Consider the following 15,781-nt stretch of genomic DNA (forward strand, 5'->3'; position numbering starts at 1 on the left):
TGTATGTTAGTTGCCAAGTAACAAGGCATTGTTGTACAGCAAAGATATGGGACAATGTGGAGACAGTGATGCCATTACATAGTTAGGTAATAAATCCTGGGGATCCTTAAAAATACTTGCTGGGTTAGTAGTGCCCTGAGGATGTGCGCATGTTTGTTTCAGTGGGTCAAATTCACAGAGAGCAGGTTCACGGTATGGCAGGAAAGGCTGGAGGTTTATAGGGGGACACCAGCTGGTTTTGTGGTCCTCGTGATAGACATTAATGCTGCTGGTACGAGAGGTTTCATTCTTACTGGGACCAGCTGTGCTAAGCATGTGTACAATGGTCCTGTATGCCCATTTGAATGAAACTACCTGCCAAATGGGGCATCTATGTTACATCCTAGGGACTTGGAAAGCTGCTTCCACCACTCAAACACGTCTTGAACTCGGTCAGTGATCCAGTTATTGCACATGGGGATATCAGTTGTAAGCTGCAGGCAGCTGGAAGAGACTAGCATCACTGCAAAGCACTCTGATAGGAGATGTCAGAGTATGATACAGAAGCACAGTGTGCACAAGTACAAAAAGGAAAAAATATAAAACATATACACAAAAACCATGAACAAATACACAACGTATAGCTTTAACTTTTATATTTGCAATTTAAAAAATGCAGCTGTCACCAACAGGTGGCAGAATAACATCTAGAACCAACAGTTAAGCCATTAGAAAAAACTGGAACCTCCCACTTGGCCGAGGCCTTTCTGTGCAGAATTTACATGTACTCCCCATAGGAGCTGGTTACCCCACACAGCCTGGAGACATGCTTGTTAGGTTAATTGGTGACTCTGAGCTGGCCATAAGTGTGGATGTGGGATTGGATGTGGCGACCTCTCCACCTCTAACCCTGCCCCTCGCCCTATAACCACTGGCATAGGCTATATTCACAGACCATAAAGTGGTTAAGCAGTTCAGATTGATGACAGTAGCCCATCCATTGAGAATAATAAAACGATGCTAATATTTGTGCAGTATTCCTGCTAGACTTTCTATCCACTGCAAAGGAAAACGCTAAGTTAGACATCTGTGCTGGTGGAACAATCTTTGCTCTCAACATAAAAGTCTTTAATCTGATGAAAAAGGACCTTCACTTTGTGTCCAAGCATTTTGAAGGAGACAATCTGTCACATTACTATGAGTGCAATGAAAGCTCCTGATGGCAGGGAAGCTAGTCTTACACAAACAATTCTCCTGCTGATGAAAATCACCCCTGCACTGCCTGAAAAGCACAGGAGGACAGGCTTTGACCCAGTCCTCCTCCTGGCGATATCAATAAGGCTAAGTGAAAAAAGCTAAATGTTCCACTCCATGCAATGTTGTAGCAGCTGGTACATGAGCATTGCCTCTGAAGTAACTGCCCTACATCACAGCAGGGTCTCTCTGCATTCCTCTTTCCTATATGTTCCCCATAAATATGAACCAGTGATACTTGCCCACTTAAATGTGATATATGGGAAATTCCACTGCAAAAAATAAATGATCAAACTGCCCTGTGAAGATTAACTCTTCATTTAGGTCCTTCGGTAAAAGAATAACTACGCATCACTTACAATACTAATGCTATTATAACAAAGTAAAATAAAACTCTAATTTGTATCATTCAGCAGGTACAGGTATGATTAATTATATTAAGCACCAACTCATTCCCCAGAGGTCACTCTCTGAAAAGAGCTGCTGTACAATTAAGCGCTTGCCTAAATGACTTAATAAGATCAACATTTCTCATACTGCGATACATACAGACACACACTCGCTATATGCAAGAAGATGCACACAGTCTCTGGTGTAAGCAGTGGGCCACAGTTGACATGTAATGGAGCCTCCTAAAGGGATTAAGGGGTAGACTGTGAAATGTGCTGAATGTGCCTGCTTGGTAAGAAGGGCCCTGGGGGCCAGCAGGAGAGACAGGATTAAGTCACCCCCACCCCCCGTGTGTGTGTGTGTGAATGGTTACAGTGTCATTTCCATACTTTGTCTTGCCACTTTGCCATCACTTGATCCATTTGCTTATATTGTTTTGCACCCAATGGGCCAGGATCAAAGGCAGAAGGCACAAAGATGAGCTGCTGCAGAGAAAAACTCAAAGGCCATCATCAAACTGGCTCCGTGACAACTTCATTTGTTGCCATCGGAGTGAATCAAACAGACTGCCGTCAAATGTGACACATTATCCATTGAGCATTAACTGAAATGCTGCACTAATGCCTTTAAAAAGAAGCTATAACTGATGAGTTACTCTGCCTTCATCGGGTCTTGTTCTGGTGTGTCGTCCCACCTGACGCATTTAAATAGTCTCCACTGTATTTAGTATTTAGCTCAAAAGGCAATTCTTTGTCAAATGTTGCCATATTTTCCTGGAGGACAGCTAAAAATAGAACAAAGCTGACTTGTTTTTCCTATACAGGAAACGACTGAATGAAAATCAAAATGTCAGACAGCCACAAATAGCTGTAACTGGATGTTATGGTTATGTGATGTTTAAATAAAGCAAAATTTCAGATAAGCTTCTCGTGAAACTGAAGCACAACTTTCATATGAACTGTACACCTGCAAGTCTTCACTATTAATTCATACAGACATATCTTTCCCCCCCATTTCCCCATTCTACATCCTTCTCTTCTTTCCCTCATTAACTTAATTCTTTTAGCCTCTATCCTCTTTCTTTTCCTGTCTTCACAGCATGGTCCATTTCCCCACATCTTTCTGCTTGTCATCTCTGCTACCAAAATCTCTCACTCTTTTTCTGTCCTCCACCCCTCTTTGCACCCATTTCTCTCATGTCTCCACAGCTCTCTGGTTTAATCTCATTTGGGCCAACCTTGTTCTCCTTCTAGCTCCCTCCTCTGTTTGAGGTTGCGCTTTTCCCCCTCACTGATTTGCAAGTTTTGTTTGCAGAGAGAAATGTGTGAAGCTGTATTCAAATTTAAATTTCTCTCCTGTTTGTTACACCATCTTGGTTTCCCTTCCCCTCCCCTGAAAGTGTGCGTGCCTGCTGGCACAACAGCAGCCAGTTACTGAGCATGTCATCACAGCAATATCTGCAACGGAGAAAAGGATTCTTGGGGGAAGCTAGACAACTGCTGCTAGAAACAGCTGGGGTGGCCTCGATATGCACTGCTATCTTATGGTACCGAACGTCAATATTGATGCTACTTAACTTGAATCCAGTATATCTGCAAAATATATATATTGTAATCATTTTTTAAATCAACCTTTTTTCAGTGTTTTACTATTTCTTATCATATAAATGTGTATTCCATGTGATTTTGTGCAGAGTGCATTATGAGCCCCAATAATGTCCATACATGTGCTGTCCAATAATAATGAAAACTGTATGGCATTATGACATAGTCATAGATCAAAGTCTGTAAATGAAAGATGGCTACAGCTACTTGGTTTGAAAAATAAAGCTGGTGAGAAGTGCCTGAAAGTTGGCTTTGCTTGTAATGACCAGCAGAGGGCGACTCTTCAGGTTGTAAAAAGATGCTGACGCTGGGTGAAATCACCTGTAAAGAGTGTGCTGCACTAAAAAACTGATTGTAATTGCTTTGGACACAAACAAATTGCAGTGGTTTGCATGTAAAATGGTGATTTGTTTGCAAACACTCACTACTGTACTCTCTGAGCTGTAATGAAATTTGGTCAAGTGGAACATGTCCTTGCAGCTGCAACCAACATATTTCAAAAGGGAAGCTTTTACGTTCAGGTGAAAATTCTCTGTTTCTGATTTGCATTGCACTTCACAGTCTCATGACCACTTGATGAGCAGTTTGCAGTCAAGTTGGTGTCTTCTATAAAACTACGGCCAAGCACGGCAACCTACCAACCTAAAGTAACCACAAGCAAGTTTTCAGTGCAGCGCTGTACACCTATTTGTGATCAATTTCACAACATTGACTGTGACTATGCATTTCCATCCAAATGGTTGCTAACCAGGCTCTGGGCCTGCCTGCCTGACACCTAATGGGACTGAGTGACCTCATCGAGGCTAAAACCATGTTATAAGTGTACAAGTTAGTTTGGTAAACATATTTATCCCAGTTTGACACGGAGATGAAACTTCCAAATCTCACGGTTACAGCACACATACATACACGTACTGGTCAATTCTTCTGTGTAAGTCTGTGCGTCTCCATTAGTCTCAAAACTGTTCCTTCAGTATGTCACCGTTTGAACAGTGCACTCAAATCACATTTAAAAGCAATGTTCCTCTCAATTTAAAAACCAGCAACCAGATGCAAAAGTGACTCCTCCTAACAGCAAGTGCAAAAACACACTGAACTTGTAATTGTGTAGTTGTTTTTAACTAAATCTGAAATTTAGATTTTGATTGACCTACTGTGTTGTACAAGGTTAGCATGGTGTTGTACCATACCTTGTCTCTTAACGCCAAGCAAAACTAATGTGTTATTGACAAAACCACAACAACCTCATTATATTAAATGTGGCTGTCCTAATAAGCTCTTTTTCTATTTTTACCACATCATCTGCAACGCCTAATATTCAACATTAATGAAAGGAGGTTGTTGTTAATGAGTGGTTGTTTTTTTTTTAATCTTAGACTCACCTGATTTCAAGTTTGCTCCATTTGTGCATCTTAGTGCCAAGTACTAAGATCAGGGCAGCTCGTTCCTACAGTCAAACAAAACCTCCCTCTCCAGTTGACCCCCTGTGTAACCAACCCCCCTCCTGCTGGGCAGCACAGCAACAGCAGCCATTCACGGAGAGAGAGATGCCCCCAATTTGTTTGATGGGTTAAATGAGGTCAAATAGGCAGCCTATGAATACTGGAGTCTGCAGAGCCTGGACAAGAAGCAGCTTAGCTCTACATCAGTGTGCAAACAGAGAGTGAGCAGGAAAGAGGTGAAGACTGGGGCAATGATGGAGAAATGTGAAAAAACTGGATGAAGGAGGAATCTTTCAGGGATGACGTCTTATTAGGTTTAAACTAATGTGTCTTGGTTGCAGATACAAAATAAACAGCATGTATGTAGGCACATTTACTTGTCTCCCATCCATATTTAAGTTTCTGTCCCCTCCACACTTCTTTTGCCTGTTTTTTTCTTGCCATCTTCTTTCTGCCTCCATTCTAGCATTTCTTCTTCATTTGTGATCTCTCTCCATTCGATCTCATCTGCCTTCTTCCTTCTTTTTTGCTTGTGTGTTAGATTTATCATTTGCCCAAAAACCAACCATTTCTCCTTTCCTAAGCTTCTTCCCTTCTTCAATTTTCTTCTTCTCTTCCCTGCTTTTTCTGCCCTTACCATCATTATCTCAGCCCCTCTTCTGTCTCCACCACCCTCAGCTTCATTTCATGTTCCACTGCTGTCATTCTCCATCTCTTTCCCCTCCCTCCACCCATTCGCTTGTCCACAGGGTGGCTATGGCCGTTTATGCCTGCAGAGACTTCAACTTTTCTTTTGGATGCTCTCATCTCATTATCCTACATTACAGTGTTTTGCTTGCTCCCCCTGACCTTCTCCCTTCTCTGTGCAATCTGGTGTTCCTTGCTCAAATCATTCCCGTCATTGGACTTTTCCCTCCACCCTCTCCCACTACATTCCTTTATACCTATATCGCCTCCACTTTTCAATAACATCTAATCTTTACCTCTTTCCTGTTAATTCCCATTTTTCTTCCATATGACTTCATGTTGGTTTTTGTAACGTATGCTTGTTTAACTGAAACTCTTGCTACCTAGCTTCAAAGGGACAAGAGAGAGTAAGTAAGAGGGAAATAGTTTTCTTTAAGAGGACAGATTTAGAAAGCTTAATGGGTTTATAAAGAAGCACACATGGGCAAATTATTTGCATCCTTTTAAACACAGTAAAGTACTGCATTTAATTTTGTTTTACAACAACAAAGATATATCCTATTGAAGGCACAGGTAAAGGCAGTTAACTTCTAAGTCCTTTCCCTGCTTTGGTGCTTCAACCTGTTAAATGATTAGCAACATAAAGAAGCAATCTAGAACTACAACTCCACTATTTCATGATTTTATGAGGGCTATATTCTCAAAGTTCTAAAGAAACTCAAAGACATGACAGAACTTGTACAGTTGTAAAGAGCATTGGAGTCTCCATGGCAGATATCACTTTCATCGATAAAATCTTTGATCTAATCTTGCCTAACAAGCAAAGGATCTCTGGTTCGATCCCGGGAGGAGGCATAAATCCCTTTGGGCATCCAACCTAAAAATCTGCCAAATCAAATATATATGAAGCTACACACTGTGGCAAACCCTGACGAATAAGGGAGCAGTTGGGAAAAATTGCCCCGTCTAGGAGATACCAGCTGTAAAAATGTCTGCCTTCTCTTAACTATAACAGAATTGAAAGACGCTTGGCATTTAGCTAAAAATATCTGTCTTCAGACATCATGAGCGATTTAGTCACATAAATGAATAGTTTTCTAAAATCTATTTTTTCTACTACCACACTTAAGTTACACCCACCAACTAAAAGATGCTAGCTAAGGCCTCAATCGCATAGAGAACAGTTGGCAACCGGTTACGACAGGAAATAGACAATGGTCACCTTCAAAGGGAAAATTGTGCGTTACTGCAGACTACAGTCTACAGACAGACTACTACTACTGCTGCTACTACTCTGCAGACTACTTCTACTTTTAAAGGTTTTTGATGCAGGAAAACGCTTCCTGCATAAAGTGGAAACGACAAACTTGTTTCACCATTTAAGCAAAAAACAAAACACACCAGCCTATGAAGGAGATGCTAGCAGCTGGTGATGTGCAACCCCAGAAAATAAACATGTGAATGCACTGGGCAACAGTTTTTCTAAGTCAGCAGAAATTACTCACTTGAAACAGCGTAATGTAGTTTTGAGGCTATATCATCCACCACTTAGCGAGTACTCTGCAAGTGTTTTCAAACAATGACTGGCAACCACAGAAATCTACTTGAGAGCATGTAATTGCAAGGATTTCTCTCAGTGCACCACTGGATACATCTTTGTGACCCATTTCACCCAGCAACCACTTACTCCCTAACAATGCCTGACCAGTGAGGTCACTGACTGGTCTCTAGACCTACATGACTGGGGCTTAGCGATCAATTTCACCTAGCGTCTGTTAGCAACCACGAGCAACTTGCAACTATAGTCAGGGAATACTCCGTTTTAATAACGATTTTTATCTTTACTTTGGGTGTTTGTAAAAATGATCAGATGATCATATTTAATAATTTTAACCTTCCCTGAACTACACTTAGAGACAGGACGAGGAGTGCATGTTACTAAACTATGAATGACTTCACCATCCAGTGGGTCACACTGGACTGTTTGTTGGACTGGGCCTGCAGGCTGTATATTTACACCCTCACAAAGAAAATCCAGAGGAATAAACATCATTACAGGCCAAAGGGGAAAACAAACATTTGATTTTAAGGTGAACTGGCCTGTTAAGTTCCCCTCGCTAAATCAGGTGCAAAAAATTGTTGCAACACTCACTACAGGAGCAATGGGAAACAACTTTGCATAAATGCAGAGAAAACCACTGACCTGCTTCAACACCACTATAACACATACACTACACAGTTTATTTAACTGACAGCAGAGGCCAGCACTCTGTTACGCCATACACGGTCTCTAAAGCCTTACATATCCACTGTAACAACCAGACACGGTGTTTTTTGGCAGGTATAATACCAGGCAATTGTCATTTTAGTGTGAGTATAGATACTATGTTTCAGTGGTTTGTTTTCTTCTGTACAGTAAAACTGCCAGTGCAATAGGCAAGTTTGAGAAAAACCTAAAAAAATAAATATATCATACATAAAAATAACTCAGCCATACAGCCATATCTTTGTTCTTGTGTTGGAGCATTTTATTTTCATACTACTTGCCAGTGAAAGTAACTGATGACTTTGCAGATTTATTAGCAACTTCACACAGCAGAGGAAGAAGCCGTCCTCCAACTGTCAGCAGGGCTGCAGCCATAGATTATTTTAGTAATTGATCTATTCCCCCCAAACAATTCCTTCAACCTTAGTATTGAAAAATACTGGCGGCCGCCAGTGCCGCCCTTCAGCCTCTTAGTAGAGACACCTTGACCTTGAGGTCGACTTAAAGTTCACTGTGATTCAAATTTGTCCAAGTTATCTTAGTGGTAACACCTATGGTAGCAATTTTAATCCTACTTTCTCGAGTTATTGCATTCACAAACTTGGGTGTCCAAACTGCCTGCCTGGTGGGGTTGATGACTATAGCCACGAGCCTTTTATAGCTGAAGGGTAAAAACCACCATAAATACTAAAATTTATTTTTCTCCTCTTTCTTGAGCTGAAAATGTTTCAAATTTATATCCAATTGTAAAAGGAGTCTATGTGAAAACCGCTGATTCAATTGTTTTTACACTGGGCTGGGGTATTGCTGGATACATAAGGATGGGGCAGTGTCCAGTCTCAGCAACATCCTTAGATACCATGGTCACCAAGGGATGCTTGGTTGCCTCACTAAAGCCCTTTTTCTATTAGTACCTACTCGGACCTGCTCGACACAACGTGAGGCAGTACGGCTCGTTTTCCATTACAATTGAGTACCGATGAATGTGTTTAACTCACTATATCAATGTAGCCAAACTGACATCATTTGTACGCGACATGAACACTAAAACAAAGGTGGCTGTTACTCCCCTCGAGTCGTAATAAAGCTCAACTTGTTCTTTATGTTTTAACTGACATTTATTTCGGACAGGAGGATTCTTCGACATGCCTTAACATGTAATGATGTCCAACCACAGCCGATACAATGCCGTCAGAACTAAAAAGAAATACAAACTTAAATGAATATTCTTAATAAAGCCCTTAAGCATTATATATGGCGAAACATTCCAACAAAACAATCAATAAAATACACATTACACCTCACACTGCGGTAATTGCACGAGAATATCACGCAACACTAGCGTATTTACATACAACGAAAATAAACAAAAGAAAACATTTACCTCATTGGCCTCACTCCAAGGGAATAAAACTTTAATCCTTACATCGTGGGGAGGTCCAAAAAAAGGCACTCTTTTATTTATCTTACTGTGGACCTGCAAACCTCGTGGCTCGTCTCTCAATTAGCTTGCTGAGTGTGCCAGCCAAAAAATACCCTCTTAGCAACAACAGACTGAACTATAGAAAAGGTTCCTATCTAATTGCACAATTAGCAAAAATAACACATTTAAACATATAAATCCAATGAACAAAACATGAATTACTATTGATTTATTTCTTAATATTTCAACTACTAATTGTTTCAACCTTACATATCTAATAAAATGAACTTAAATGCGAGAGTTGCCTATGACGGCAGCTACAGTGGCAGTTGAGGCCATTTTATACCTGCTGCTCGGTTTGTGGCTTTTAGTCAGACTCGGGGACATTTGGATTGCTTGGAAATCCTGTTGAGTAGGCACTAAAAAAAAAAAGTACCTTGTGCCAGGTACTATGACCTAATAGAAAACTCTAAAATGAGTGTCGGGCCGCACCGAGCCAACCTGAGCAGGTACTAATGGAAAATGGCTCTAATTGCAGCCAATTCTAAATGAAAGTGTACACAAAATATAATTTATATCAAATTCCTTTAGAAGAACAGACAAACAAGAGAGAAGCGAAAGATTGTGGAGACTAGTGCAGACAGGCGTTGAGTAGAGTAGGACAAAAAGAGTGACTAAAGACAGGAGAGGAGAAGTTTGGAGGACATAAGAGAAAAGGAGTAGAAAGGAGAGTCTAAAAGAATAAAGCTGGGGACAGACGAGGAGTAAACACAATCCATCACTGCTGCACTGTTTCCACTCTCTCAGGCAAACACCTTCTGAATGTTGATCTCCAACCCTCCTGCTCTTTGTTCTTCTACATTTGTCTGCTGCACCTTCATTTCTGTCTTTATCTGTTTCTCCCTGGCTGGCTTTTATCACTTTGGTTTTGCTTTCTGTCCTTTATTCAATCTTCCTGAGTGTTTTCTCAGATTCCCGTTTTGTCTTTCTCGTTACCTTGTCTGTGTTTATATCTTTTGGGACTGCACTGTTGGAGACTGACAAATACAACCAATAATAACTAGGAAGCCTTATCTGACGAGGCTGCCCTTGGTCCTCTTCCACACAGATTACATCGGTGGGTTTGTTTTGTAAATTGCTTGTATTGTTTTGGCTTTCCCTACTTGAGCTTCTTGGAAATTTAGAGATCAGAAATTTGCACATTGAGGTTACCCAAAGAAAAAAGAGCAAGCATGGTGGCTTCTGAGGAAACTTCAAAGCTCTCAACGTGACAGGAAGCTTCTGCAACGCGACAAAGCCAAATTCAGCTCAGCAATGTCTTACATTCTTGCCAGCTGTCCCAAGCAGCAGCATGCGTTTCTAATATCATTACCCTCTCATTTCCTGTATGGCCCAGTCTTGCCGTTCTGTGATGCAAGGCAGACTCAACCTGAAGCTGCGAGTCTTCATAACTTACTGGTCTGAAAATAAAGCCAAAGTGAGCATGCTTTAAATCTGTTTTTTAATGGCCGGGGGGACTGCTGTGGTTTCAAATGTCTGAATGTATAGAAGTCAACAGGAAAAAATGACTCCTTAGATGCCCTGATCTATGTCCTGAAAAAAGCCAAAGCGCTCATGATCTTAATCGCTATTACAGCCATACTCAATGGGTTTTTTTGTAAATTACAGTCCCCACTGGTGTCCAAAGTGATAATAATCCTCACTGCCACCCCAAACCAAGGTTTCCAAAAAGCTAAGATGGCAACAGCAGACGCTCAAAGCTTCAAAAACAAGACGCAAACCAGATGATGTCCCAGTGGCTATAGCCATCATTTATAAACAGTATGAGGAACTGAACAACAAGCACTGGTTTAACGTCCAGTAAGAATTGTATCGTATATGAAAACAGAGTTTGAGTATTCAAATTCTGCGTTAGAAGCTGTGGTAATATTAAAGTCTGAAATTTGCAAAGAGCGAGATGAAAGTGTGTACAGACAAATAAAAAAAATAGAATTAACTCTCTATAACAGTAAATATATATATGTTGTGAAGCTGTATTCTGTGCAGGAATATACAGTATGTGAAAAAAATTCTTAATATAATCAAAAAGGGGAAAAATAATAACTGAGGTACTAGTGTCCATGTTTGCGTATTCACGGAAGTTGAAATTAAAACAAAAAAGTTTTTATTTAAAGTGAAAATAGCTCAGTTTTGTATAGTTAAAGAGCCATTATAGAGGCAGTGAGCTCTGTAAACGCTGATTTGGAAGATGATAGGGGTGGGGGAAAAATCGATACTGTGTAGTATCGTGATATTTTGTTTGCTAATAATGTATCGATACAGGGACAGCAGAAATCGATATTTTGTTACAAACAATTTTTCGTGGAATGGAACATGCTCTGACTTCAGAGCCTGTTGATCCTTTTTCTGAGCAAGAATCCTGACATTCCTTCACTGTCCAAATGTGTTTAGCTTTTTTTTGGGCAGCAATAAACATGACAGTTTACCTGTTTTAATTTAAGACACGTTTTATTTTAGTTAAGTTTAAAACTTTTTTATTTAATGTAAAATTATATTTTGTTTTCATTTACTTTCAAATTCTTCAGTTGCTGAATGGGCTGCATAGTTTTCATAAATTGCATAGTTCAGAATAGCTATAATCGTACCAGATGGTTGCATTCAGTTAAGTTGGACTAGACTGTAATACAAACCGTTCAGTTTGTCAACAATAAAACTGACTGAAATGAGAAAAAGACTGAGTGTGAGACTTTGATATTAGATAAAATGAATATTGATAAAGTTTACCTTTATGTACAGAATCTGAATATCGCAAAATATTTTTAAAAATTGCAATAATATCGTATCATGCGTTAAGTATTGTGATAATATCGTATCGTGGGATGTATGGTGATTCCCACCTCTAGAAGATGAGTACTTCTGGGCTTTAATTAATGCTTATTTATCTATACATGTGGGCTCAGATTAGAACACGAGCAAAATGTATACAAAACCAGAGCATTAGTGTTTCTGTGCATTTGTTTGGGGCCATGTGTTTTCTTGCGTTAACTCTAAATCAATCCATCACTATCTGTGACTGTCCCACACACATACAGCTACAAGGATTCACTAACATCCAACATGGGACAGACCTTTAACGCCCAGTTCATCACCAATCCTAAGCTGTTGTTTTTTTCAATCATCTGTTACCACTTTTTTTTTTTTATAACAATCTGTATTTATTCTACTGCTGCCTGAACAGTAGGAGGGTTAAATGCCTTGCTCAAGGACATGTTCAGTGAGAGTGAAGAATGAATCTGACTTGCTTTTTCCCCTCCAGAGTCATTCATCATCCTCACTCCCCACTCACATCTCTTTATCTGTAACAATCACCTCCAAACACCCTCCACTCATCTTCACTGTCCCATCGCACAGGTTTCTCCACCCTCTCCTCTGTTCCCTCCATCACTGTCTCTCCTCTAAGCCCTCCCATGCTCGATCTCCCTCTTTTTCCACCTCCCACTGCTTCTATTATCACTCCAGTGGGCTCTGATGAATGACTGAGTTTGATTTGGGTGGGGGAAGTGAAATTGAGCAAGGGAATAGGAGGTGAAGTGCAGTGTGGGGAACAAGAGTGGCATTAAGTTTTGCTTGTGAGCCACTTGGGCTTCTGTTGTTATTCGCAGTAAATTATCACAATGTTTATCGGTTCCATAAATCCAACCCACAACCTCTGGACACTCAGTGTGACTGAGTAAAGTTTGTTGAGCATTTTTCAGTGAGTGGGCAGAACAAGATTGTTTTTTGGTTTTTTTTGGTTTTTTTAAAATCTGCTTCTGAAACATTGCAAATGACTAATCTGTTCTCTTCATGGCTTTAATTACCCAACAAAACAAACGTGTTACTTTTAGGGTGTTTAACGGTCTTTCATTCCAATTTTCAAATAAGTTTTTTGGATTTCTCCTCAGCTGTTAACCAAAATCTAATTGTAAATAAATGGTTAGTTTATGCTTATGCTTTCTACTCTCTCCACTAAAAAAGAAATACAAAACTTGAACTTTGAGACACTCACGTCTATATTTACCCTCTTTTTAATTCAGCCACAGCTTCCCCTTATAGCAGGGATGTGACATACAGCCCACTTTAAACTTAAGTGGGCCTGCTGCCTTACCTCTGTGATATTATCTTCATCTATTGAACTTATGTAAGGACGCTTGGCGACATGCAAGCAACCAAGTCAAAGACTCCATGTCTGAAATGAGGCCAATGTGGAACTGCCATCACTTTTTAAATCGCTACTTGAGTCCAGCTCTAAAAGTGAGTCCATGTGCACAGCCTCCCATAATACAAAAGCCCAACCTTGCAGCATTAAAAAGTCCACTAACAGCCTGGTACAAACAATAGTTCTGATGTCTCTGCTACATGGTACAGTTAATGATTATGTTTATTAGAGCCATACAGTTTAAAAACACATTTAACTAGCTGACAAATTAGCAACCCTGCCTCTGATCTATCATTTATATGCAATCTATAGCAGGTACAAAGCCTTTATCAAGAGCAAATGAATAACTGCGGTTATTTAAATGCATTTTAAAACCACTGGCTATCATCCGATTGAGCTTTCGTCTTAGCAGTTAAATGACTGGCTCACCCCACACACATTCTCTGACCAGATGGCTTCACTGCAAAAATGTGCTCTTTAGACATTAGGACAGCAGAATAAGCTGATGGTTTCCCAGAATGAGCAAAGCATAAAGGGCAAGAAAATGCCACAAAAGTCTTGACCACTAGCATCAAGTTAATGTGAATGGGGTGTCTGCTACTAAACTGATCATATTTTTCACAAATGTCACTTAAAAGACCGGAAATTTTTTTTTTCAGACTACTTCTTGATGTACATGAAAGGTATGAAGAGAACAATATTAGTGACAGGACAAGACAATAGATTTGTCTTTACAAAAACAACCTTCACCTTTAGATGAACCACAGCAGCCTTCATCTAAAGGTGTGGCCCTATAATCAAAGCAAAATGCCTACTCAGCCCATCGTGGTTTATTTTGAGAACTTCACTGGCTGTCTACTCGCAAAAAAACACCGCTTGATTTCTGTATCTTCAGGGTGTACTTGTAGGCATTTCTGACAGCTGTGGTTTGAGAAACAAAGACTAAAGGAAGGGAAATCAGGATTTACAGGAGACAATATTGAAAGTTAGCAACTGTGTCAGAGCTGTATTTGTGGTGAAGTGAAAAGGCTAAGAAAAGCACTGATTTCTTTCGAGATCTGTTGGCGGGCAGTAACCCCCCCCCCCCAATATAAATTCTTGGGAGCACAGTAGTCGTGGAGGTTGTGCTGGGCGAGTTTGATGTATTTGCTCCCATTATAGAGGGAGCACTGCTCGGCTGGGCATGAAAGTTGGAGCGGATTGGATGGACAGAGAAGAGGTGGGAAAGAACAGAAAAAGAAATATGGATGGTTGGATTTAATGTTCACCAGCTCCTTAAACCAAGAAGCAAAATTTGCCTGTTGGATTTAATAGGAGAGGAGAGGAGAGATGAAACAAGGAGACATGAAGATCATTTTTGAGGATTATAGCCCAGGTGATTTGAACTAACATCTATTTTTCATCAATTTTCTGTCCAATGTAGAAAAAAAATAACACTAAAAAATTCTTACACTCTCATATACAACACACACAAGCAAATAAGTACTTACTTCCTGTCCAGAGAGGTAGTAGGCAGCCAGCAATCCTCCTATGAACCGAATGTTGACCTCAAACACTGACACCTCAGCATTCTGGAAAATTAAGACAGCACAAAAATCATTAAATAAAGCAGCTTGCTACAGGAAATGGCACAAAGTAATCACTAATACCCAATATCTAAACAGAACAGGCAAAACAGCACTCCCCTATTGGCTCTATTCTCTGGTGACACTGGATACATAACTGTGAACAGTATTAATTTCTGGCTTTGGTGAAGCCCAGTGGTGCTGTATAACAAAACACTAAGATCAATGGCTTCTTAATGTTATTGCTGATTTGCATGTCACGCAGGAAAAGATGCAAAGTGGAAAGGTACTTTCAGACAGATCAGACAGTAAAAGCTGTCCAAGTGAAACAAAAATCTTTGAATCATTAGCGCTGAGCAACAAGGCAGTAACCTGCCAGCAGATATGAAGTGGAACGTGTGAGAGCGACAGGAGAGAAAAGACGTCTTGAGGATTAAACACTGAACTAAAGCCACCACGAGTACACGAAGTGGTTAAGGTGATTTCGCACATTATTTGGGTCTAAAGTTGTTACCATGGTTATTGTTTGCCAATTCGAATTAGTTGGCTGCTCATCCCAATTAATGTGCCTCCAAAGGAGAACCTAATTAAGACTTTCATGTACACACTTGACTGATTTCACTCTGTGCAATGCTTGTACTGCTGGCCTTGCAGCTTCCTTCAAACCACAGCATTCCTCGTGTTTGGGAAATTGGAAGACTGTGACTGACAACATGGTTGATGACACAGCGACTGTGATGCAGAAATGTTATTCACCTGGAACACCTTTTTGGTCCCGTACATTCAAATGCTGAGAGCTTCTTGCAATTTACAACATGACCTTGCGCTGATATTTTCACATTAGAAATGAAAACGTACCAAAGATGAGAGAACTCTGCCTACACATTTTTTAAAGTGCAGGCTGAATGACCTCTGTTTACAGTAAATGAATAGGAGAAAGAAGCGGAGGAGTGCAGGAACATTGTGTGGCTAT

At 40.2% G+C, this 15,781-nt stretch overlaps 1 protein-coding gene across 4 annotated transcripts in view; it reads right to left on the minus strand.

Moving 5' to 3' along the window:
* Positions 1 to 15,781, minus strand: part of man1a2 (mannosidase, alpha, class 1A, member 2) — a 147,996-nt gene that overhangs the window by 52,062 nt on the left and 80,153 nt on the right. For all 4 annotated transcript variants that reach the window (XM_086265801.1, XM_086265803.1, XM_086265802.1 and 1 more), the window contains exon 6: positions 14,734 to 14,814. In XM_086265801.1, coding sequence (XP_086121927.1) covers positions 14,734 to 14,814 — 81 coding nt within the window. The remainder of the gene's footprint in view (positions 1 to 14,733; positions 14,815 to 15,781) is intronic.

The sequence above is a fragment of the Aulonocara sp. 'chitande type north' Nkhata Bay genome, linkage group LG16 (assembly GCF_057382095.1).
Source record: "Aulonocara sp. 'chitande type north' Nkhata Bay isolate Kocher_YH1m ecotype deep benthic linkage group LG16, A_spYH_male_GT1.1, whole genome shotgun sequence".
Lineage (NCBI taxonomy): Eukaryota > Metazoa > Chordata > Actinopteri > Cichliformes > Cichlidae > Aulonocara > Aulonocara sp. 'chitande type north' Nkhata Bay.